The sequence below is a fragment of the Xiphophorus maculatus genome, chromosome 22 (genome assembly GCF_002775205.1).
Source record: "Xiphophorus maculatus strain JP 163 A chromosome 22, X_maculatus-5.0-male, whole genome shotgun sequence".
In the NCBI taxonomy this organism is placed as follows: Eukaryota; Metazoa; Chordata; class Actinopteri; order Cyprinodontiformes; family Poeciliidae; genus Xiphophorus; species Xiphophorus maculatus.
In genome coordinates this window covers 358,391-385,296 of record NC_036464.1, presented here as the reverse complement: position 1 = coordinate 385,296, position 26,906 = coordinate 358,391, and the positions used below count along the sequence as shown (strand labels likewise).

The window sequence follows — 26,906 nt, the reverse complement described above, 5'->3', positions numbered from 1 at the left end:
GTCACCATGTTGTGACACTATGAGACAGATAATCTGTAAATAAAAAAATCAAGCTCCTCTGCCTTCTCCCAATGCTAACTAGAAACAACCAATCAGAGCCAGGAGGCGGGTCTTAGCGCTGTTAATCACTCCACAGGTAGTTCACCACAACATAGCCTGCCATGGATGCTAAAGCTAGTTAGCATGGCCATCGATGATGGTGGGCAGACGGTTTTCCTGTAGCGGTAAGTTGTTCCTTCAACATTAGCACATTTAGCAATGCGCTCACAAGCTTGAGTGACAGCGCTAAGCCCCTCCTCCTGGCTCTGATTGGTTGTTTTTGGTCTGGAGCGGTGAATTTCTTCAGACAGCAGGACTAGCTCAGGGAGGAGGTGGAGGAAATCAATGTTTTCACAGATTATCTGTCACAACATGTTTTTTATAAAGTGTTTTTGGTCTAATTTCTAATGTAAATATCAAAGTTCACTTGAAATTAAACAAAACTAACTTACAAGTAACTTTTCAGCAAGATATAAGAACTTGTTTTAAGACAATAATTCCTTAATATTGATGAAAAGGTACCAGCTCCTCCAGCAAATTATTTCAGTTTTAGCATCGAAAAAACGTCTTGTTATGTGGAACTAGAACTCGGTTGCCAGGCGACGGCTCAGTGATTGGCAGGCGTTGCTAGGAAACGATTGTGAAATAATCTGCCAGTGGAACTAAAACTTTCATCAACATAAAGGATCAAGCTCATATTTCTTGTTGAAAAGTTACTTGTAAGTTAGTTTTCTTATTTCTAGTGTACTAAGATACTTGTACTAGAATCTAGACCAAAATACTGGGTAAGATTTTGTTTTAAAAAAATATTTTTGTAAAAGTTGCATACTGTAGCTTTATGAGCGAATCTAAGAGCACATTTATTGGCCTAATAATGACTGTGTGCAAGCTTCTGCTGATGCTACCACACTGGAGGTTCCAAGATGACCAGAAAATCCTGCTACAGGAAGGAGAGAAACGGCGCTTTAGATCTGGATGATCCTCGTCTGGCACTGTGTGAACATTGCCTTCAGATCGCTCTCCTGAGCGTCGCTCACAGCGTCCGGGTCGGGGCTTTTCTGGACCTTCGCCACGGCGTAGTTGAGGCCCTGCGTGAGCCCCGCCTGCGTCAGGCTGGCCACCTGCACCATGGAGCTGCGGATCTTAGCGAACGGCGACACGACGCGGCTGCCGTTGCTGTCGGCGGGCGACGGTCCGAGGCTGCCCTCCATCAGGGAGCCGAGGCTCTTCTGGGAGCCGCCAGACGCCGCCGAGCTGGGCCGCTGGACGGACAGCAGGTTGGAACCGGAGGTAGAGGTCTGGACGTCCAGCTGGGACGGTCGGGGCAGCTGGGCGTCCTGGTTCTGGGTCTGCAGGTTGGATTGCTCAGAGTCTGCGGGGGTTTTCTTCTTCTGCGGCAGCGGCGCGACCCTGGACGCCGGCAGCTCACCAAACACCTCCACTGGTTTGGTCTGGGCGTCCTGAACGAACTGCTGGCAGTAGGCGTCGATGGGTGTCCCGAAGTCGATCAGCAGCGCTTCTTCCGCCAGCGACGCGGCGCCGGGCGACTTGTCGTTGATGTCAGAGACGTCATCTTGGCAGCCGGTGACGTGGATCACAGACGGAATGTTGAGTTCGCCGCTGCCGATGGACTGCGAGCGGCTGCCTAGTCGCGGGTTCGATGCCACGATGCCACAGCTAGGCAGGACGTAGTCTACCTTGTCGAAGGAGCCGGAGCACGGGTGCTCGGGTTCGGAATTGTACGAGTCGGAGTCCGAGTCGTTTTCGTAGCGCTCGTCACCCCGGACGCCGAGAGTGGCGGCAACGGGGTTTCCGTTCGACGTCTCCAGGCTGCTGTCCGACTTCCACAGGTTGACGTGCATGGTGGGCTTGAGGAAGTTAACCGTCACGTCGGGTTTGGAGAAGTTCCCCAGCTTGCCGAGCGGCTTGAAGGGGCCGATGTTGACGTTGGTCTTGGTCTGCTTCACCTTCTGGTTGAGGGAGGAGAACTTGTTGAGGAGGAAGCTTTTCCCCTGAGCGAGTCCAGAGCTGCCCGCTGCCTGACCTGCAGGCTTGTTCTGGATCCCCATGATGTCCTCATGAGGTTTACTCTGGCGCCTGCAACACGGACGAAACGCCAAAATTACTGGACTGAAATGATTCATTGTGATTATTGATAACTGAAGTACACAGACTCTAAAAACCACAACTTGCTTATTAGAAAACTTATTCACAGCAGTAAATAAACAAAGGCTGTACATGCTACTCCAGTTTTGTTTACATTTCAAGAAGGAAGTAGTGTTCATTGTCTTCTTCTGAGGCTTTTGTATTGTTTCCTTCAGTGGTTCTTGGTGCAGCGCCCCCACAGGCGAGGAGGGGAACAGGTTTTTTATTAGTTTGCATTGACACAAAGCAACGTGAACGTGAACCACAGCAGCTGAAAATTTAACGCTTGTTCCAATTTTTGTCCCCAATCTAACTGAGTCTATACCAGGACGTGGATTACAGCACACGGCATTCTGGGTAAAAACTACTAAAACAAACACACTAGTCCAGCAGTAGCAGAAGAAATGGCTCAACAAAAGAAAAACCCTACAACCACTAAAATCTGACACTACTCTATTTTTGTTTACATTTGTGAAGAAGGAAGTTGTGTTCATTGTCTTCTTCTGAGGCTTTTGTATTGTTTCCATCAGTGGTTCTTGGTGTAGCGCCCCCACAGGCGAGGAGGGGAACAGGTTTTTCAATTAGTTTGGTTCATTTGACTCAGTGCAGTGAGAAAGCACTGAGTCATTTACCAATGCAACAAATGTTGCAACTTTGGCCCTTAATAGAACTGAATCTACTTGATTATCAGGTGGGAGAATATAGTGAAGTTTGTGTTTGTAAATAACAACATGCAACAGAACTGGTATGAATACTTTAGCACTGCTTCATACTCGCCTCTCCAGCTTCTTCTCGACGACGAGCAGGTCCAGCCCGGAGGCTTGCTTCGTTATGCGGAGCATCTCAGCGATGCACTGCAGCGTATCTGAAAAACGTTGCAGCGCAAGTCGTCACTTCATGTTTGACACCTCAGAACATAGGTGTCAAAGTCAGGGCCCGGGGGCCAAATCTGGCCCGCCATAACTTCTTCTGTGGCCCTCTAACATGACATTATATTACTAATTAAATCAAATCACTTTTGCCAAATTAAAACAATTTGAAAATACGTTCAATTTTATTTAACGTTAAGTAGTGATCACCAACAGGTCCGTCATGACAATTATGCTGGATGATAAATTGTTCCAGAAGTTATTGCGATAAAAGATAATATCGTTGATTTGAGACAATTTTTAAGTAATATTATGATAATAATGCAAGAACACATTCTCAAAAATCAGTAAACTTTAAAGTTTGATGAATATTTAACACTGGAACTGGAAGACATTTAAAAAAAATCTAAAATAAATAAATAAGGCAACAAATAAGATGAATTATGAAATCTCTCAAACAGAAATATTCTTAAAAATGGCAAGTTGAAACCAAAACACCAAACTGAGAACTTTTATCATCCAATTTTTGGTAGAAAGACAAAAACAATAAATTATGCCAGTAGTGAGTTTGTTTTATCATGCAGTTAATTGATTTATTGATTATTGTGACAGGCCTAATCACCAAATGTAAAAACAGCCATTTATTCATACATTTAGCCGTTTCTTCAATGAGTTTTATCATTAAATCCTTCCACCACCGGCCTTTTGAGGACATTTATGATCTTGAAACAGTCCAAAATGAAACCAAAGAAGATCATTTTTCTTCTCCTCTGCTTCCTTACCTTTCCCGTCGTCCTCCGGATTGCGCGTCGCCGCCCTCAGAGTGTGGAAGTAGCCACTGGTTTCTTGACTCCTATAGTGCAAACGCATGCAGCAGAACTTCGGCTTCCCGAACAGAGTGGGCTCCGGACCTGCACAAACCCAATCACATCCATTTTTTTCTGTTTTTTTTTTTTAATAATCTGCTGTCACTGCATGAATCATATTCAGTGAGGATGTTGCTAAAAGGTTACTGAGAACACTTTCAGGAAGTGTTGGGTGACTCAGTGAATGCGAACGGACTTCTCCTTTGAGTTGAACTCCTCACCGATTTCAATTTTTTCCAAACCCTCCAAGTCGAGACGCTGGTACTGGTTGACTTTATCCGCCTCGTCGTCGTAGCTGAAACAGAAAATAAAGGGAAGTGTTAGTCAGCCGACGCAGCGCACACAGCGGAAGGTGAGGTTAGGATCCGACTCACTAAGCGATGTAGTAGGCTTTATCTGACAGGAGCAGCAGAACATCCACGTCTTTGTTGGTTGCATCAATGAGGCTGCAGGAAAAAAAAAAAAATAAAAACACTGACTGAGCTCCTGTGAACACATCAGATCTGCATCTTTATACCTGGTTCCTAACTGGTTCTGTTAATATGAGTGAGTTTTATTGTACCATTTTATTCTTGTTATTACGACTTTATTCTGGTAACATTAGTTTAGTTTATTTTATAAAAAGGTAAACATCATTAATAAAAGATGCTTTTCACCAGATTCAGCTTATTAAGCTGCTCACATAATAAAAGTTTATTATGAAAACTTTGTTTTCATACTATTTATATGTATTATGTATCAGTCATACTATTTTAATTAAGAATTTATTCTTGTATTGTTATTACGACTTTATTTGTGTATCATTACAACTTTGTTTTCGCAATAATGCAACTTTATTCTCATATTTTTATGACTTTCCTGTATTTATTGTAGCTTTGTTTTTATATTTTTATGACTTTATTCCCGTAGTATCTGACTTTATTCTTGTTTTATTAAGAATTTAGACTCGTATTATTATCACCACTTTATTTTCTTATAGTAACTTCATTGTGATATTACTACAACTTTAGTTTGGGATTTTTGTTACGACTTTATCCTCATGTTATTATTACATCTTTATTCTCGTATTTTTGCAACTTTGTTTTCGTATTATTAAAAATTTATTCTCATATTATTACGACTTTATTCCATGCAACTTTTTTCTCGCAATATTATGATTTTACCCTCTAAATATTTCAACTTTATTCTCTTAATATTTCTTTTCTTACTCTGACACAAATCTGATACAAAACTCCCTGATAAGAAGAAATTTCCTCCTTCAGTTGCAACTTTGATAGATTTTGACTGATTATTGATGTATTAATAATAATGTAAATTAGCTTCTTGCTGTTTTGTTTATGAACGGATAAATCTGGTTTCCTGCAGTTCTGCAGGAGAACAGACTCCTCACCTCATGTCGCAGTTCATGAGCGCCCAGCCTCCGTGAAACGTCTCGTCGTCCGGCAGCAGCAGCTGCATGTAGGTCTGCAGCAGCAGGCCCACCTGCTCCTGCGCTCCTCTTTGGCTCTCCTTCTCCTTCTCCTCGTGCTCCTTCTCCTTACTGAAGATGGAGTAAAGGTCCTCCGTCACGGGCAAACCCATCATCAGATCTGCAAGGAGCCGCAGATTCACCAAAAAGACGGTTTCCATTACATCCGATCAGAGGAGGCGTCAAAAATATTCTTGAATCTGCAAATCTTTAAATGATATTGACATGGCTTTTCTGTTGGATTAAATTTTTATGCGGTTTAATTTATATTCATCAAGTTCAAAAACAATTTCATCACAGATTAATGAAGCAGATGAATTTATCAAACTTTTTCTCTGCGTGACAAAAACCACAGACAGAACGATGAAATTAATCGGCCTCACAACTTCCTCCTGTTTCACATCTAGACAAGAAATCTGCACTAAAGTTTAGATCGGACCTAGAAAACTTAACCCCGATTCAGACCGAGTCCATTAAGTCTGAGCCCGATCCAACCCGACTGATTAACTTTAATTAGAGGCTCGAGCCTTAACTGACGTATTTTACTGAAGATTTTACTGCTTTGTTTTTAGAGAACCGTTTGAATAAGCAGCGTAACTTCTCCCAGCTTCCTTTGACATCTTCCAGCTCCGTTTTGTCACTTGTTGTAACGCAGGATGAATCAAGTGCAGATCTTCTGGGATGATTGATTGAAAGGCTTGAATCTCTGCAGCTCCAGCAGCACAAGGCGGAGCCGCTTCTAACAGTCTAATTAAGTCATTACGTTCTATTTTTAACGAGGTAGAATGTCGACTCCTCCATTTTAACAATAAATAAACACAACAAAGCGTTTTCTTTGTTCTGGATGAACTGTGGGATTGTTAAACTTCAGCCAAAGTTTAGATTGCGCTGTCGATATCAGAGGTAACTTAGTTACCGCCGCGATCTACTCTGTGCATAAAGTTAAAATTGCTGTCTGCACCATGTAATCTGTCAAACTGACGGACAGGTTTCAGATTTTTCTGTCAAATTAAAAAAATACTGGTCAAACACATAAAACATTCTGAGAGCTCCCGTACCGATGACTGCTTGTCTGTAAGCGTCTCTGAAGCGGTTGAGATAGTAGCGGTTGGCAGAGTTCACGCCGTCCTTCATCACGCCGGCCAGCTTCCTCTCCCCCGTCCTCGTGAAGTCTCCCTAAAGCAGAACAAACAGGGTGTTAATTAAAGCTTCAACCGCACTTCATTTGCACTCTTAGGACAGCGCAGCCTGTGACAACAACAGTGACATAACCTTTTCTCAGCCGTGTCAAAAGCTCCAGAGTCGCTGGTGTGAAAACAGACTGGATGCTAAACAAAGCTAGCTAAGGTGGAAGCGGTGCTACCTTGAGGGCGGCTGTTCCTGCGTACTGCTTGCTGATGGTGTCGCCGTTGTTGGCCCACATGACCTGATAAATCCGGTAGCATTTCAGAGGCAGCGGCTGCTCCGGAGGCATCACACCCAGCTTCTTCAGCTGCACGGAGGAAAACACGTGGAAAACAACTTTAAAGCTGCAGAATGCAACTTTATGAAAATTTTAATTTTTTTTTTTTACATATTTGTTGAAACTGTTTTTATGAGACAAACTGTGAAAAAAGAAAATCAAGTTCCTCTGCCTTTTCCGAGTGCTAACATCTTCTTCCTGAGTTTAGCTCGTTAGTAAGGCTACCGATGACGATAATATAGTTTTTCAGTAATAGTGAGTTGTTTCTTCACCATTAAAACATCTTAAAACGGGTGCACAAGGTTGATTGACAGCGTTAAGCCCCGCCTTCCGCCTCTAAATGAAGAAATGCACCAAAAACAGCCAGACACCAATAGCAGATCAATCTTTTTACAGGTTATCTGTTAATAGCAAACTGTCATGACATGCTGCACTGGAAAAACAAAAACTTTTATCAAGTTTTTTTTGTTTAGTTTTTAGTGCAAATATCTTTGTTCATTTGAAATAAGATAAAACTAACTTACAAGTAATTTATCAGCAAGATATAGCAACTTCTAAGTAAATAATTCCTCAATATAAATTAGAAAGTACTGGTTCCACTGGGGAAAAAGTGAAATAATCTGTCAGTGGAACTAGAATTTGGTTGCTAGGCGACGGGAACCAATGATGTAATGTAGTAAACATCTTGTCACTGTAGCTAATCAGAACAAGAAGCTTGTTGCTTTGCCCTTTTTAACTAAAAAAGTTTCAGTATAGTGATCATACTTTGTAGTGGTAATGGAGGAAGATTGATTTTGTTTTATTTATGAACGAAACTCTTAATTTGTCTCTTTGTTTTCCAACAAATGATTTAAAATATCAAATTTATTTAATGAAATAATGTTTAGAGCTGCAGTGTGTAACATTTGTGAAAAATATTCTTTATATATTTGTTAAAACTCTCAGATATTTTTATAAAAATACCACAGATTCACAGTCTTTGAAGAAAATAAGTTTAAAACAACAATATAACTTGATTTTATTGCTTTTATTTGACAGAGAAAAGAAACAATGATTGCTACTGCTGTAAGAACAAATATATGAGCACAATTACACTTAGGTAATTTATAACTATTTTCCTACAACGGCACGCACAAATATAAAACAAACGCAGATTAACTAACTTTTATGGCAGTTCTTATGTTGTTGTTAAGCAGAATATAATTTGGATTCTCTGCTACTACTTGACTAAAATCTTGACTGAAATCTTTCTAACCACGCCAGGTGTGCCACAGGGCTCTGTCCTCGGGTCTATTTTTTATCTAACCCACATCCGCCTCCTTGGTCTCATTTTCTGCATATACAGTGTTGCGCTCAGTGCTATGCAGATGACACCCAGCTGTATATTTAGACCAAACTTCTCTACTATTCATTGCAACTCATTGAAGAGAGTGCTTCACCTCATTTCTTAAAATGTAACAGCAACAGAACAGAAACTCTTCTCATCGGCTTCAAACCACAGCCCAATAGTTTCTCTCTTCCCTTCCCCCAGGTTAGTTGGTCAACCCAAGGTTTTGTCTTTTTTTGCAGTCAAAATCAATGATTTTGTGGTGCTCTTTAGAAACATTTGCAAGGAATTTTGTAATATGTTTGCTTAGTTTTCACTCCATATTTTTGTTTTTCCAACAGAACATAATTCATAATTCAGAAAAATGTTGTTCGTCTAAACAAGGGAAATATATTCAGCCTATTTTCAGCCAGCTGACTGATACTGAACAGTTTCAGGTAATATTTGTGGTATGTTATAAACCATACAACTTGAAAAAAACTCAACTCACTTCCTCTGCTACTAAAATAGCTTTAGTTCAAATTAGTGCTATAATGGAAATGTTTATATGCAGCTAAAAACTCAGTAGGTGTTTTGGCGCTAGAAAAGGATGAAATATGTAATAAACTCGTACCTGGTGCTCCATCACAACTCGAGCAATGGCAGCTTGAACCACGTTGGTCCGGTCGAGACAGTCCATACAGTTGACCCGGAAGATCCCGTCCTGCTTGCAGATGACGCCAGCTTGGTCCACCCTGACAGATGGAGAGTCATTAGAAATTAACCGCATTCATAGAAACACAAATTCTATCTGATATTAATGAAAATTAGAAAAAATGTATCAAGAAATACTGATGGTGCCACTTGAAGGTCCAACATAAATGAACTTTACTTGTTTAGTCATGTCAAAAAAGAAAAAAATATATAATAATATGGACAAGGCAAGAACAAATTAAGATTAATGTTGTTCATTTGAGCCCCAAAGAATTACTGTACAACTTTCCTAAAAATCTAACCCATTAAAAGATCAAGACTTTTATTTTTTAAATCATCTGGAAGGCCAATTAAAATCTATTTTTCAGGAATTATCCAGTTTCCCTAATTAAAATCTGACCTTTTATTTTCTGGTCCTCCAGCTGTATTTTGAAAAGTGATCATCATCCCTTTTTCCTTCACTGCTTTTACTTCCATTATTCTTTTGGAACATAGTTTTTCAATAAGATAACTTTGAAACACTGAAGATTTTATTTTGAAAGACACAGTTTATTGCCAATGTACACCCATAGCAGTAATCTCATATACAAGACTGTATCTCTTAATTGGAGGATTTTCTATTAACTTTAATTTAAAAATAACAAATAAATCAATCTTTCATCCCTGTTATAAACCATTAGGAATTTTTTCCCCTTTATTATATCTGCCTATGAAAGTTAAAGAGTCTTATTTTGAAGGATATTTGTAAACTTTACAGAGAAAAGTCTGTAATGCAACATTTTCTCGTTGCCATGGCGATGCCATGCAGCAGGTGCAAGAGGCCAAGACTTTACAGTAATAGGGGCTGAAAATACGCCGTGGTTCAAGAACAGAACAAGGTATTGGAAAACCTTTTCAACCAAGAGTGTGAGTAAAGTCTGCTGCCCATTTGAAGAAATTTTCAACTTCTTACAGTAATTTTTGCGTTTAACACGACAATGTAAAGTTGCTTTTTACATCCAGACTTTATGAGGAGATTCAAAGTCAAATAACATTAAAGTCTATGAGCAGAACTATGTTTCCTCACAACCATTTGGAGGGATTTAACAGAAAATGGTCATTTCTACAACAATAACACATTTTACCACAAAAGTACCAAAAATTTACCATTTTAGTTTAAATATGTGGTTGTGATGGTGAGTTAAACAATTTTTTTGTTATTTTAGGTCAAATCAGTAGTTTCTGTCTACTCTGCAAACGGTAAAAAGCAATGCATTGAATTGTTCTCTATCAATTCAAATGGAGATTAACCAAACATTAAAATAGTTAATATGAATAAACCATCTATGCCTTAGTGTTCATGTTAACAGCATTTGTTTTGGACAGAGCCACTACTTACCATGCCCACTTCATGTCAGTGATGATGTCAGAAATGGCATCTGTCAGTATCTGCACGTTTTCGAACTTCATTCCACGACTGAGAAACAGGAAGTAAGAAGCACAAAGAGGAAGTGAAGCCAATGTAGTGTAAAATGTACGAAGCCATGGCGCAGCGTTTTTTCCTACCAGTGCTCGTGGAAGTCAAAGGAAACGTAAGTGAGGTTTGGGTTGTTGTACAGCAGGACCTGCTTCAGATACGCATCCCCGATTATCTTCTCCCGCCCATTCTGATCCACCAAGTTAATTATCACCTGCAATAAATTAACGAAGCAACGTGTGATTTAAAGAAAACAACTGCAGGGCTGTGAATGTGTTTGCTCCCATAGGGATTTCTTCTCTTTTTCACTTTTTTTTCACTCTTTAGTCAAGTTTCTGATAATGGTAAATGTAAAAAAAAACATAACATTACCTAAATAAATACAAAAAGCAGTAAAATTGTGGTTTCATTTATTAAGGGAGAAAACACCATCTAAACCAGTAAAAAAGTAGAGTTCAATTTCTCCAGGAAAACCCAAGACAGTATTAATATTGAATATTTTATTTTTGCATATATCTCGGTACACTTTTTGTCACTTCAGTTTTACTTTTAGGAGTGGTACCAATATATTAAAAAAAGACAAACATTGATATAGATGCCAATATATTAAACATCCTTCAGTAAGAAACTAGAAAACACTTAAATAGAACCAGTTTGGCTGCATGAAGTAGGTCTCAAAATGATCTCAATATGCCACATATCAAGAAATTCAAGATTGGAAGCAATAAAATCAATTTTCTGGAAAGGGTTCAAAATTTAAAACCACAGATAGAGGCAACAAAGTTAAATTCATATTAGTAACCACAGAAAACCCTCAAACATCTCTGCGTTGTTGTGAGTCAAACTGACCTGCTTTGTGTAAAGCTCAAGCTGCTTCTCAAAGTGAGCAGCAAAGTAAGGCATCGTCTCATTCTCCCCTGAAACACAAAGAGGAGCAGGTCACATTTTCTGAACACATTTTCGTAACCCCTAAATGTGAACGTCTCCCTGGCTCAGATAACCCAGCTCCTCTGACCTTTCTCGATGCGTGGCCGGGGGTTGTAGCGATACCCAGCCTGGCTCCAGAAGACGGGTACCGACCCCCGGGTCTGGACGAAGGACAGCGTGTGGCTGTGGACGTGGATCAGCTGTTCCGTCTCCACGTAGTTCGCCACATGGCCGTCTGTGTCCACACCTCTGCGCTTGTACCGCATCCCTTTAAAAGAAGACCAGTTCTCATCTTCATCACACATTCATCACAGTTCAGGAACAGCACCCTCTAGAATCACTTTCACACCTGGTAGAAATGTCTAAAACTGTTAAATATGTTTCCTTGAGCAGGTTAGGATAGCTCTCTGGGCTACACAAAACATGTTCTTTACTTTTTTTGTACAAAATCATCCTTAGATAATCAAATTTTAGCCTGCTCACTTTCAGAATGAGCTGTTTTAGAGCCTCTTATAAGTTTCTGGATGGCAAGGCAACAGCAAAACTCTTGCCTTTTCCCGCAGCCATTGTACATCCCATACAGCTGTAAAACTAGTTGAACAAATGTGCCAGAACTCTGCTGAGGTTGCTAGGTAACGGGCGGAACTCTGCTGGGGTTGCTAGGCAACAGGCTGGGCTTCACTGATTTGTGACATTACATTCAGAAGGTTTTTACCAAAAAACCAAACTTATTGTCAAAAATCAGATGGGTGTGTTTTTAGAACACTCGAAAATGAAAGTACAAAAAAAATTGCAAAATGTGAATTTATCACTTTAAAATTAATTTATCTTGCATTCTGCAAGCGTACTCCAACAATGTTGATAAGCGACATTTTAACTAAAAGTTTAGTTTTCTGCTGCAGCACTTCACAAAAAAGATAGAGATCTTTGACCGTTCCTCTTTGCACAATCTCGCCAGGCCGGATTCATGACCTCTTCTCTTCAGCTCAAGAGGTTTACAACAAAACTTAGATCTATGGACTGAGTTGGGCGTGGATTAATCCTGATTTTGTGTCTAATAAACCCTTTCTGTGCTGATTTGGAAATATGTTTTGACCATTGTCTGGTTGTAAGACCAACCTTCCAGTTTTCTTTATATTTAAAATGTTTGAGATCCAGAGAGAAAGAGGGATCAGCCCACAGCATCACTGATCCTTTACCAACCTTAGCAATGGGACGATATGTTTTTTTTCATTCCCATTTTGAATCATGACTCTTTAAAAAAGAAAATTAACAAAAGTTACAGATTTTTAATCAAACACTTTGATCCAATATTTAAAAAGTCTGCTTCAGTTACATCTGTTTTTTAAGAATTACTATGTCAATAAATGTGGCACAAATGATTTAGTTTAGTTTTTTTCTTATTGCAGGATTATTACCCCACACTGAATGAATGTAATCAGAAGAAAGGTTGGGTTTTTAATTTTTTTTATTTATATATGAACTTAAACTGCTGCAACAAAAAGAGTCAGCCAACAGAGTGCGTTAACTCAACGCTCTCCTGAGTCCAGGTAGGACTTGGTGTGAACGCCTACCTGCGCGGTGGCGACTTCGTCTGGAGATCAGCGCCACGGTGAAGCGAGGGTGAATGTCATCGACGCAGATAATCTCCTTGGGTGGAGTCTCTGGGCTGCTGCGCTCTTCGTCTGATGTCTCGTTGTAGTTCACCACCAGCTCCTCCACCTGGACGAAGCCTTGGATGATCGGAATAACCCACAAGTCAACCTCTGGGACCTGGAGAGAAATTAATGCACAGGGGTTTTTTTAGGTTAATGCTCAAAAACATTCATTTAGTAGAATCAGAATCATAATAGATGATTATGATTTAATCTTCAAGTATTAGTTACCTGAAGATTGATAAGATCCTGGATCATGTGTTTGTTCCAGAAGAAACGGTCGTCCACCTTAAAAAAAGAGACAGTCAGTCAAAGTGAAAACGGATTTAAACAAATTAATAGGACAGAGTCTTTAATTACATATATTTCTATGCAATTAATCTCTTTCTCTTCAAGCATACAAAAATCCTAAGCCGGAACCTTTGTGCTGTGTTTCTGGTAGGTCCGTAAATCTGACGCACAAGCAACATCCGCTAACAGTAATGGACGACAAAGCTGCATCCCCCACACTGAATAAATGTACTCAAATTAAAGGTTGGATTTTTCTAAATTTTTCAAAAATGTATGTAATTTTAGAGTTCAAAACTGCTCAATTGTGCAATAATAAAAATTATTAATTAAGTTTAAGACTTTTTGAAAATCTTTATCAAGGGTGTCAAGATGCAAATTTTTTAATAACCGTTTTTGATTTAGATGCAATTTAAATACAGACTCTGCAATTGCCTCTATAAATTTTTTTATTGCTGCAACTGACGATTATTTTAGTAATCGATTATACAGATTTTAGAAAATGGCACATTCTACAGATTTTTATTTAACCACTTAAATATCTTTTATACAAAATTTAAAATACATTAAACAATAATAAATAATAAGATAAACATGTTACTGCCTAAAATACTATAACAGCATTCCTTCAGTAAATCTGAACCAGGAGAAGCTAAAACTGCCACTTGAGAAGTTTTGGCTAAAACATATTTACAGCACAAAGTTTTTTTTTTTAATCTGAAATGTTAAATATTTATATTGTTTTACAGTTTTGGGGTCATTACTGCTCTGAATATGCTTTTATTGAGTCTGTATTCTCCAGTTAACGATTAATCGATGACTAAATTAGTCAACGATTAATCGTTTCAGCCCTAAAATTTCTATGGAGTCCCACCACTAGAAATCAGTGAGGTCTCTCTCCCACCTGTTTCCACAGAGGCAAGTTGGACTTATCCGAGTCTCCCTGCCGCTGCACGCTGTTGGTCAGGTCGTAGGTCATGCTGTAGTAGAAGGAGTCTGAGTCCATGAATATTTTGTAGAGCTCGTCTAACAGCCGCCGCTCCAGGCGCTCCTTCTCTTTGTTTTCCTTAACCTGTAACGCAGGGGAATACTGGAGAGAGGAAGCAGCATGAGACGCCTCAAAGGTCAGAACATGAGGAAGGTAAAAGGTCAGTTTGAGCAGAAATACCTTCTTCTTGATGGGAACAGACACGTTGGATTTGATCTGACTCAGAGTTTTCATCAACTTTGATTCATCTGGAGACTGGGTCGGTTTCTCAGTTTTGTCGATTCCAAAATGATGCTTCTTGCAAAGCTGCGAGGAATTAATTAAAACACTTATTTTCAGTTCAGGGGATCTGGTAGCATCTCTCTGCAAACAAGAGCTAAAGGGGAAAGAGTTGCCATTACTCACTAAAGTAGGAAGTTTTTCTCGTTTAGTCACGTTAAACCACACACTTCAGTAAATGTTAGGTTTCAGCTTTATCTAACTGGAGCACCTTCTTTTACATGTTACTCGAGGAAAAACATAATCAGGACGTTTTGATGCGTTGTCAACAATCTACCACTCTGAAAAAACACAAAACCTAAGCATTTTTGGTCTAAATTCTAGTGAAAATATCTTAGTACAATTAAAATAACTTATAAGTAACTTTTCAGCAACAGTTAGTTTGTCTTTTTTCAACTGTACCAAGTTATTTTCACTGGAAACTAGACCAAAAATACTTGGTAAGATTTTGTGTTGTTGCAGTACACTCCTACATAAAAGGTCAGATTTATAGAAAAAACAACTAATTATTGTGCTGCAGGTCATCCAACTGTGCTAAAAACCCAACCACAGTACTGAGGTTTGAGGTTTCATAAATTGAGTTTAAAGGCTTGTAATGGCAGGATTGTAAATTAAAATCCTTTTTCCATGTTCAGATGATGAATTGAACAGACAATGTGAGATGTTAAAAGCTTGGGATGTTGTTTTATAACCTAAATCTGCTTTAAATTTCTCCCAAACACAAAAAACAAATGCGACAGAAAAAAATATGCTAAAAATAAAAAATGCTGCAGTCTCAGAAAATAGAAGCAAAATCATTCAGTTAGCTAAACAAATGCAAAGGAAAAATGGAAAAATGTAGGAAACAGTAAAAACAACAGCAAGTATGAAACCTTCCAAACAAAATGAAGATCCTCCAAACCACTAGAGGGAGTCCCGTAAAGACTGGATGTCATGATTTTATGGGAAGTCCAGAAGAAAGTTGGAGGCAGAAAAGATGCACTTTATTTCATGTCTTTTACAAACACTCAGTCTTTTACAATATTATAGAACAGCAGCATCTTTACACAGGTAATACTAACTGCCCAGACCCCCCCTAGTGGCCTGGAGGACTTCCATTTTGTAGAGGGAGTTTCATATTTGCTGTTGTTGCAGTTGGCAGAATTTTCTCTTTTGCTCCATTTCCTGTGGTTGCAGCATTTTTGATTTGCATTTTTTGACAATTGCAAGTTTGTTTGTTTTTTCTGGAACAGAGCCTCCTGCAGGATATGAGGAGATTTTTTCTTTTGTGTAAATTAGCACAAATTACACAATGCTCTATTTTGTATGCAGTTGATAAATATCAATGTAAAACTGCACATATGTAAACTTTTAAAGAGCCTCAGTGAAAATGTGTGTCTACAGTCTTAACTCTCTGGTGCAGAAACTGGTTGAAAATTGATCCATTAACTGCCTGTTCATGTTTGTTTGCTAAAGGTGGAGATGGGACTGTGCATGAAAACTGGTCTTTATTAAACATTCAGACTACCAAGATGAAAAAGACACAATCAAACCTGACTTTATTACCCTGTTAGAATAACTCAAAAATACTCCACATAGTTTGGATGCATTTTTTCTTTCTTACATAAAGTTTTTATTTATGTCTTAGGAGGAAAAGAAAGAGACGGCCAATGATTGACCTGTTTTACTTTTGTATTTTGCACATAAATTTGTGGTGCCTTTGTATTCTAAAGAAAAAGATTTAAAACTTCAGAAATGTCAGTAGTGGCATATTAAGATATGTAAAAATACTACAAAAACATTATATTATAACAGAAAGACTTTCAGGATTCAAGATGCCGCATGAACCGACTACATTACTATGATAGAAATCAAAACTATTGCGTAGGAGTGCAATAATTTTGCGAGAGAATTAAATACTTTTTATGAAAAAGAACAAAAATTCCCCCACTACCACTAGGGGGCTCTGTATTTAGCTTCTGTTTTCTGTGATTACAGCATTTTTGTTTGCTGCTCTTTTCTGCTGCAGTTATATTTTTGTGTTTGTGTGATTTTGTAGTTTTAATCATTCTTGTGTTTGCGGCTCGTTTCATGGTTTTCTACGTGTTTGCGCCTCTCTGCCACTGCTTTATTTTGAAAATCATGCATCGGTTTTGTTGTACGTCACGATTGCGCTCCACCTTGTGTTGGCCGAGTTCATAAAAATCACGATGCAGTTCACTGAAGTCTTTGGTTGTAATGTGACAAAATGTGAAAAGTTTAATGGGAAGGAATAATTTTACAAGCTATTGTTCTGGTTCCAATTTAACATGTGTCAAACTCGAGGACCGGGGGCCGAATCTGGCCCGCCATAGCTTTTTATGTGGCCCTCTAGACGCCAAATTACATCAATAGTCCCTCCAATATTTCGGAAAATCAACAGATCTCCACATTTTTTGTGATTTTACTGCAAATTTTCATTTACAAAATGGTCAAAACATTTTAATTTAGCATTGTTTATACCAACTGCGGTTGGTTTAAAACAACACAATTGATTGCCAAATTGGTTTTCTACAAGCCAGTAAATATATTTACATGAAAAACTAATGGAAGGAAACGTTACAGACCAACATATGTTGATTTAAATCAACTTATGTTGATTTAAATCAACTTATTTTTTGTAGCCTTACTTGATGTGAAATTTTTGATGCAATGAGCAACAAAAAGTCACATTTAACATCATATATTAGCACAAAAATATAAGAAAAATTCCTTGCAAATATTTCTAAATTAGCACAATAAATTGCGATTTTGATTGCAAAAAAATGCAAAAACAATCATAAAATCTTGGAGGGACTGATCAGTGTGAAAAGATGTTCAATATTATTCAATTTAAAGAGCCAGTTATTCATTAATATTTTGACAGTTTAATGGGTTTTATCAATGTAAATGAGTTTGACACCCTGAACTACAGGATTTCTACGTGAAAAAGACGAGACATCACTTCCACTCTGCTGTGCAGGAGCAAACTACGGCTCTAAAAGCTTCTGCTCTACTCGTCCTCCTCCGTTTGTTACTCACTTGAAAATATTCAGTCTCACCATCCAAGAAGCCTCCCTGAAAAACTGAAATCTTAGCACCGTTCTGCATGTTAGTTGTCATTTTTTGAATGTCATTTCAGGTGTAGAGCTTTATTTTTAGCAACCCAGAGCTAATTTCCCACCACTTGCAGCTTCAGGGATGAATCACACTCTGACTCATGTTCGGTATTCTGAGGAGAAATCTGGGATTTCCACGAGTGTGTGATTTACCTCCAGCTCCAGCTCCTGAGGCTCCTCATCAGAAAGGGGGATGACGGCGATTTTGGTGATCTTGTAAACCTTGTGGTCGCCCGGTAACTGACCCACCAGCGCTTTCTGGCGGATTAATACGAGACCGAGAGGAAGGTCTGCAGAGAGGGGAGAAAAACAAAAGGACAGAGGGAACTGGGTCAACTAGTGCAGAACCGCGAAGGTGTGAAGCCACAGCTTCTATTAACAGAGACGCATCTGGTAAAAATGTATTTATATGATGCTGATTTGTCTGTATGAAGCACTTTTAACACATATTAAAGATGTGGAATAAAACCTTAAGATAAAACCATCTTTATCTGCAGAAACAGAATCTCACTTTAAACACTGAGAAAAATAATCCAATTTAAATCGATTTAGATCAATGATTTTTTGGAGCTTGTATTTACTTTATTTTACTTTTAAAAGCAGGTGATCAAAATGGGAAAGAAAAGCGAACATGTCGTTAGAGTAGATACAAGCTTCTGAGTAAAGTCATGAAGAATTTATCGATTATTCTGGTGATTACAGTAATCGGATAACAAAATTGACACATTCTGCTGATTTTTTATTTAGAAACACATTAAAAGATACAAATAAGTAATTCAATTACTTTTTGATAAGAAAGTGGACATTTTATTGCCCAAGATAAACCAACACAGCCTTCCTTTAGAGAGTGCCTGATCATTTGCAGCTAAAATATCAACATGTGGGCTAACCTGTTGACTAATCTGCTAGATTATTTCAATAATCGATTAATCGCAATTAACTGTTTCAGCCCTACATATCGCCTCTGCAAAATTTATCAACATGGTGGCATTTTTTCCTCATATTGGAAAGTCAGAGCAATAATTAAAACCTATAAAATAATTGGAACTAAAACAAACAACAGATGACAAGGTGTTTTTTTTGTTCCTGTATATGTATATGTCTTTGTTTTGTTTTTAGTGGAAGAAAATAGAAAGACAGCGAGGAGAGGAAGTGGAACCAACAGTCTTCACCCACTTCAAAATAAGAGCATGAATATAAACATCCAACTACCTGAACAATTAAAGTCACCAAAACTTTAACACAGATATCAAACTTTATTCAACTGAAAGTTTACAAAACAGCAAAGTTAATTAGCATTTTAGAAGTTAGCTGGAAAAAATGTATTTAGGGGAAGCTAAGTTCGCTAAACTTTTTCTAAGTTAGCAAAAATGCTAAAGCACAAAGCTAAAAAATGTGCTTTTCTATTAGCAGATTAGAAGAAGGGTGCCCAAAACTTTTGAGGGCAATATAAACTTTTTTTTTAATACCAAGAAAGTTTAAATACAATTCTGGTTGACTGCAAAAAAATCTGAAAATATTTTGTCACTGGAAGAGAAAAGATGAGTCTCTCTGTATGAGACTAACCATACAGGCACATACAGTCTGTATGAGACTAACAACAGAGCTCATAAAAGAGGCTTTAAATAATAATAATAATAACTGTTCAGCCACAGGTATCCCCCCCCCACTGAATAAATGTACTAAAATTAAAGGTTGGATTTTTCTACATTTCTCAAGAATTTATGTAATTTTAGAGTTCAAAACGGCTCAATTAGACAATGATCAAAAAGATTAATTAAGTTTAAGGCTTTTTGGAAATCTTTACTAAAGGTGTCAATAAGATAAGATTAACATGCTGAGGCCTGCATAACCAGAGCCCAGATTACTCATCTTCACACAGCAGCACATTTTCTAACACCTCTACTCATGACAAACATGACAAACACTGATGACACGACTGTCCTGAACACACATGGAAAAAGACGGGCCAGCGACAAACCAAAACCAGCCGAAACGGTTTTCATCCCCCCACCTACCAGTGTGCAGCTGTATCTTTCCGATGACTCCCTCCACCAGGCCCATGCAGACCGGGTTCCAGGCCAGCAGCAGGTCTGTGGCTGAAATCACCGAAGAAAACATCAGTTACCAAATGACCCAACACTGAGACACAAAATCATGTTTCTGGAGGAGGAATGTGACTAATGATTATTCCAGTAATCAATTATTCTGAAAGTTAAGTGATTATTCTGATGATTAATCGGTTATTTTGACAAACAATCACTTGTTGTGATGATTAATCAATTATTCTGACAAAATAATCAATTATTCTGACAAAATAATCAATTATTCTGACAAAATAATCAATTATTCTGATGATTCCTCGATTATTCTGACTATTTTAATTTGTTATTTTGACAAATTAATTGATTATTCTGATTGTTAATCAAATATTCGGACGATTTAATTGATTAATCGCATTCAAAACCAGCACATTCTGCTGATTTTTCATTTGAGCCTATCTTACAATGTTAAAAATACATTAAAAGATTAAAATAAACAAATAAATTCCTTTTAAAACAAGAAAAATAATAACGTTATTGCCTAAATTACAATAACAGCATTATTTTAGTGAACGTTTGATCATTTGTAGCATTTTTTTAGAATTTGCAGCTAAAATTTATTTCTAGCCTTTTATATTTGACATCAATACAGTGCACAGCTGATCGGTTGGTTATTTGGGGGGATTAATCGATTAATAATTGGTAAACAATTGCTTGATAAGAGATTTTTTTAAAGCTAAACCTATGCCACGAGTTCTTAAGAAGGGATTTTTATTTTGTAAAGTTTTGGCTTAATTCCTGCTTTGAATATGTTGTTTTTTAATCAGCGAATGGCCTTAGTTTAGTTGCCAATTATTTCAATAATTAATTAATGAAGATTAATTACAGTTACTCACGATTAATTACGGTTAATCACAATAAATCTGACTAATCATTTCAGCCCTATTCTGGAGATGTGTGAGCGTGAGAACCTGCCATTCCAGCAACAGATGAAGAGTTGTTTAAACAGAAAAGGGATTAAATGAGTCGCTGTTGTGTGACTTGTTTAAAATGATGGGAATGAACAGAAACAGGAAGAGTTGGTTTACATATTTCAGAAGCTATCACGCTCTGACACAAGATGTTGGAAAACAAGCTTTAAAACTAAAAGTAAAACTGTAATTTACTGTAATAACGTAGTCTTTCTTTTTTTTAAGTGTGGAGACAGTTCATAGTGAGAAAACAAACTGGAATGCTCCACATTAGTAAAAGTCTGGATTAGAGAATGAGGAAACTGGCAAAAGATGGAGGGTGTGGCTACAGGTGGAAAACATCAGCTTCAGACAATAACTCTTCCTGTTCCAACTAAATGTCCAGACGAGGAGGGAAGAACTGCAGATCAAGAGAAAGGAAAAAAACATACAAAAAGTCCCCTCGGAAAGCTGACCTTCATGGAAGTCCTTTCTCCGTTTGTGCAGAGCAAAGCGGAGTGGAAACTCGGCGAGGAGTGGAAACCCTTTTTCCAATTAAATAATGAAACAGCGGTGCAACCAAAGCCCCGTTCAGGCCGGCTGCACAGCTGACACAACGGGATAATGTGCTGGGCCTTCAGGGAAAACATTTTCTTTTGCTTCAGCAGCCCTGAATTTATAACTCCCATAAAGACACAGCAACAAAAGCGTCACAACTTGATTTCTCATTGAAATCAAACTGGAAAAAATATATTTACTAAACAAAAGGTAAATGTTTTCATAAGTATTTAAGTCTGCGAATAATTAAAGGCATATATAAATATTTGTATATGTATTTTGAGCTTTACGGTATTATTTGGTAAAACTAAATATGAATAAATATCTCCATATTTAAGTAAATATGAATAAATATCTCCATATTTAAGGATTTCAATCATTTAAGCTTAGAACACAGAGAGCCACAAAATCAACAATAAATAAATCACTCAATAATTTTTCTTTATTTTCAAAATACAATTATAAATAAATAAATGCATGTCATTTGGAGCTGGACAAAAAATGTCTGAAAAACGCATCACGATGCAAACGTTTGTATTAATAATTATTGATGAGGTTTTTTGTTTTAAATATTTGAAATTACCTTCCCGGTTTTATCCAGGTTTCACTCTACACTTTTTAAAATTTATTTTTAAGCAGTTATGAGGAATGGTAACATTTACTCAACAGGTTACAACTCCCAGAATGCTCTGCGGTTCTGGGTCAGAGTTCAGTGGACATTTCATATATTGATTAATGAATCTTCTATCAGATGTATTATCTATTGATATTGATCATCTATTGCAATATTTCCCGCCCTATCAAACATAATTAAATATATCACTATATAAATGTTAATAATTACCTGAGCTATTATAGGCTAAGAACTACATATTATTAATTTAGTGCTTAATTAATTTAAGCTGTGAATTAAATTACACTGCCATTCCCGCTTATTGAAAAAACTGCAGCATTTAATTGGTTAATCAGCCTTTAAACCAATCCTATCGACAGAAACAGCGGTAGCTCCGCCCACTGACTGACAGATAAATGTAGCAAAATTATTTTAAAAACTAAATATTATTTTAAGAAAACATAAAGCAAAACAACAAAAATCACATTAAAAGAAAACAACAAAGAAGATACCAATGACAGTAGTCAAAAGAGCTCCCAATTAGTTTCATTTTATATTGATTAAAGAATGATTTGCAACAAATTATTTGCACATTAAAACCATTATGCTGGAAACAGATGAGGACTGTTTCCACTTTTGCACTCATCTTTGTCACCTAATTTGTATTTTTTGATGATATCGCACCAGGAAGCAGAGAGTTTGTGGTGTTGCCTTAAAATACATCATATGTACCAACATTTACCTCAAATGTTGGAAATTTTAATATACATCCATGACATCATCATCTGGGATCAGTCATCATCATCATGACTAATTTTTTTCATGACTAAAAAAAATTAGTCATGAAAACTAATTTTACTGGATGATAAATTGTCTCAGAAATTTTTGCGATAAACAATAACTTTATTATATTACAACCATTTTCACATAATATGTTGGTTATAGCATAATAATGCACCTTCACTCTGTCAAAACTAAACTTTAATTTTGCAAAGAACACTTAACACTAGAACAGGGAGATATTTTAAATATCTAAAATAAAACACGACAACTAAAATTTACAATAAAGTCTATGTAAACTAAAAACTATCTATACATTAATCATCAGAATGGAAATAAAATAATCAAGCCAATTTAAATTTATAATGCGATTCATTGATTATTGCTTATTGGGACAAGCTTATCTGGGCTTTCCTTAACTGCTTTTAAAGCACAATAATCTTAGTCTAACTCCTGAATTTAAAGAAAGTATCTTTTAAAAAGTCTTGGCAATCTTAACTTTGCTAAAATAGAAATCAATTTCTCAATTTCAGACAGCAAGGAGAAAAATAAGTAACTGGTTTGTCGTGTAAGTTCAATAAAACAGCTGTAGAAAAAAATCTTGTACTGAAGAATACTTGAAACTTGTAATGTAGAGGGTAAGATAACAAAGACAGAATTTAAAAGTAAATATTTTCAACTTCTTAAAAAAAGAAATCCCATTTATGTGTAGAAATCTAAGGTGGATAGAGAACCCATAAATTGTACTCAACACTATATTTTTACTCAAGTAAAAGTAAAAAAATATTTGGTAAAAAAGGTAACTCAAATAGTGAGCAATTCATCAAAACATAAATCATTTAATATTTAAATTAAACTCATCAGATAGACCAAAATATGAAGTTATGTGAAAAATTTTGTATTCTAAAGATCAAAATGAAAATAATTCATATAAGTTCAATATAAAACTTATGAAACTCTAACAAAAACTGCCTAAAAGTAATTTCCCCCCCCCCCAAAATGTTATTCTAGTCAATGTACCTAGTTACTATCCAACTCTGGTGGAAATAATATAAAATATTATAATTACAGCTTTGAGTTGCTGTGTTTCCAATTTCTGTAAAAGCTGATATATATACCTGGATGTAGGGGAGTGCATTAATCATATTGTTTATCATTTATCATGATAAATTTCTTATAATAATAACAATTATGATTTATTGCTAATTACTAAGTAATGCTGTTTAAACCCCCCTAAACCTGTCTGTACTGTTGGGATTGTTAAACTATTTTCTACAGTTTTTTTCAATGGCAATATGAATGAAAATCAATGAATTTTAAAATATGATTAGTTGCAGTTACTGTAGGTTAGTGACAGTTGCCCTGAAGAAGTGCATTACAAATGGGAACGTTTTTCAAGGGCAGTAATTCTGTCCGATTGCTGTGCCATGTAGTCACAGCCAAAAAAGTAGTAATAAATAGCTCTTATCGTGACTTTTATCGTTATCACAATAGAGCCATAGAATATCGCGATAAAACTAAAGTCCATATCGCTCACCTCTACGTGGACGCGAGTTGTTCTTCTTATTTACTCCTGTACATTCCTGCATGGTGTTCAGTTTAGATTAAGCGGTCAAATTCAAGCCTCGGTCTGCAACCTGAGAAGCAGGCTGACAACTTTGAAGTCAGTTTGGGGTGTTGGCGCTCCCTGAATAACAGCCAGGCGATGATTTACAACAGAAGCGCGTCCAAAAGCAGACAATAAAAAGAATAAAACCGGCGTGTTTTTAATTCTATTTGACCCACATCAGTCAGTTTGATCATATTCACTGATAACGATCAGGTTTCAGAGCGGATGACAGAGTTAGGAGAGAATGAGGGGCGGATTTGTGAATAAAAAGTCATCAGTAATGTAAATGAAACCGTTTCCAGCAGCTGTCATCGGTACCTACCAGGTCTGACAGCCATGCTACCGTCCTTCCTGCTGCACCACAGCGCCTGGTCCCCGCTCTGAAGAATGTAATAGTCTTTAGCCTGAAACAGCTCCATTTTCTTCCCCACTCTCACGCAAACCCCGCTGCCTTTAAGCGCGTCTCCGCCACCCGGTGCGGTTCCTCCGCTCCGAGGTTAACAACGGAGCTAGCCTAGCCGCCGTTAGCTCGGCTTTTGTTTCTTTTTATTCCCCCACCGCCAGCGAGAGACGGTGGCTAGCTGCGTCCACGGCTAACAGCAGCTGTATCCGACCCGGATTTGGTTATTCCGCCTCTACATGCTGATACTCAAAGTTCCCGTGGACAGGAGGAGAGGAGGCAACCTTCCCACAGTCATACCGGGGGGTAGATACTCATCACTGAGTGGGGAAACTGTGTCGCCGTTCAGGACGTAACCGACGTTTCCTGCTCCAAACGACACCACGTGACCTGACGTCATCACCGCTGCACAGGTACAGCAGGAAGCAGATGGTTCAGATGGTTCACACCTGGAACAAATGTACCAGTGCAATTTTAGATAGGAAAAAGTAAATTTCTGCTCATTAAACAAAATCATAAATTTTGAGATTAATGTTAAACTTTTCAGAGAAATCAAGAACATTTCTTAGATTGCGAAGTCGAAAGTTTGCTTGAAAACAACAAATCAAAACTTTACTAATCTAAAAAAAATTCTTTAGAAAAAACTTGGAAATTTCAGAATTTGAAAAGTCAAAATTTCCTAGAACAAATCTGAAATTTTGAGCTCACTCTCAGAAATTTTCTAAATAAACTTCCTGTCTGATTTTATCTGACCCTCACGTTTTCTTTTTAAAGATTACCAGCTTTCCTCTCTATCGCGTCCAAACAAGGCGTACTTGTTGGATATTTTTCTATTTATAGTTTTGTTACTGAGGGTCAGAAAATATTCTCAGTCATGACTCGACCCTCCTCAGGGAAAAGCAGCTGACCTAATAGAGACATAAGTCTTGCACTTGAAAGTTCTTCATGTGATAAATGTCCTCTGCTTCAGGCAAACAATCATGTGTGTTGTTATGATGTGTAACCATGGCAACGTGGTATTGTTTTTACAGTTGGGAACAGCTGATTTGCACCTCTGTAGCACCTCTTTTAAGGATGATATCCCCTACTCCAACATCTCTCTGTACGACCTGACAAAAAACTGCAAAAGAGTTGACAGACTGGGTTCCTTTAAATGAAATCAGCTGATTAGCATCTCAAAAGCTCAAATAATATTTTTTTTCAGTGAAGGTATCCCCTACTCCAACGTCTCTCCAGCCAGACGACCTTAGAAAAATTGCCAGACAGCTGAAATACTGAGTTCCTTTAAATCGAGGCTAAAACAGGGCAAGAGTTTTGCTCTTGAAAAGCCTTCAAGTGATGAATATGCTCAGCTTCAGGTCATCAAATGATGTATGTTGGGAACGATGTGTAACCGTGGCTACAAAGTATTTTGTTTTTACAGCTGGAAGCAGCTGACTAGCATCTTAAAAGCTCAAATAACACCTTTGTTAAGGATGATATCCCCTACTCCAACATCCCTCCAGCTATACGACCTGACAGAAAACTTTCAACCCATAATAACTGGAATATTGATTTGTATTATTGATTTTGATGATGGCACTAGACAAAGTGATTTAATGTTTGTGACTGGTTTCATGTAATCTGTTTTTAAGAATTTGTATTTTTGTGTTTTTATGATGTAAAGCACTTTGAACTGCCTTGTTGCCGAAATATGTTATACAAATAAACTTGATTGACAAAGATTTAAAGAAATGCAGCAAAAGCAAATGAGGTGGGTTAGCAGTGCTTGCAAACAACTCGTGTTGTCATCCTAGATGTTACCATCATCTCAGCCACCTGGAAATTCAGCTTGTAGAATATAATGGCAGTCACTAGTCTGTGATAACACAGCAACATTCTTCAGTTAGAGGCAAATTTGGATTTGTTGCAAGACTGACTGCTACTGGAGATCCTCCCATTTCACTTCCCTTTGGGATAAATAAAGTACTTTTAAATTGAATTGATTTGCTCAGTCCAAACGTTCTTTCAAATTGAAATGCTAACAAACACAGATTCTGCAGGAATAAATATATTTTCTTCTCAAAATCAAACAAAATCCCTCACAGAAAACCAGAAAACTCTTGAAATGTCAGTCAAAACATTTTATTTTCAATTATACAAATGTGACTCCCTATAATTAATGATTCAGGCAGCTGCTAATGAGCACTAAGAACCATGATTTGTGAATGCATGTCAGACTGTGATGCCTCACAATCTCATCAGTGGCAAATTATCTCACAGACAGTTGTAATAAAATAGTTCCAGGCGGAGGGATACAGATTTGTATTTAAATTTTTTTTACAGAGGTCTTGTTTTTAAGGCTTCGAGGGCCCGTAATGGGTCCAGAGTTATTAC

General features: G+C 37.5%; 1 protein-coding gene across 1 annotated transcript; it reads right to left on the bottom strand.

Moving 5' to 3' along the window:
* Window positions 1–522: 522 nt before the first annotated feature.
* On the bottom strand, window positions 523–24,885 carry inpp5f (inositol polyphosphate-5-phosphatase F). Its single transcript, XM_023326929.1, has 20 exons — window positions 24,453–24,885; window positions 19,597–19,677; window positions 17,732–17,868; window positions 14,364–14,489; window positions 14,100–14,285; window positions 13,139–13,195; window positions 12,827–13,025; window positions 11,341–11,520; window positions 11,175–11,242; window positions 10,415–10,539; window positions 10,248–10,325; window positions 8,790–8,910; window positions 6,751–6,879; window positions 6,446–6,563; window positions 5,310–5,508; window positions 4,294–4,365; window positions 4,141–4,214; window positions 3,836–3,964; window positions 2,962–3,049; window positions 523–2,136 (listed from the first exon to the last, which is right to left on the bottom strand). Exons 1-20 carry the CDS (start codon window positions 24,547–24,549, stop codon window positions 1,005–1,007), a joined length of 3,396 nt encoding a protein of 1,131 aa, XP_023182697.1. The 5' UTR covers window positions 24,550–24,885; the 3' UTR covers window positions 523–1,004.
* Window positions 24,886–26,906: the final 2,021 nt, after the last annotated feature.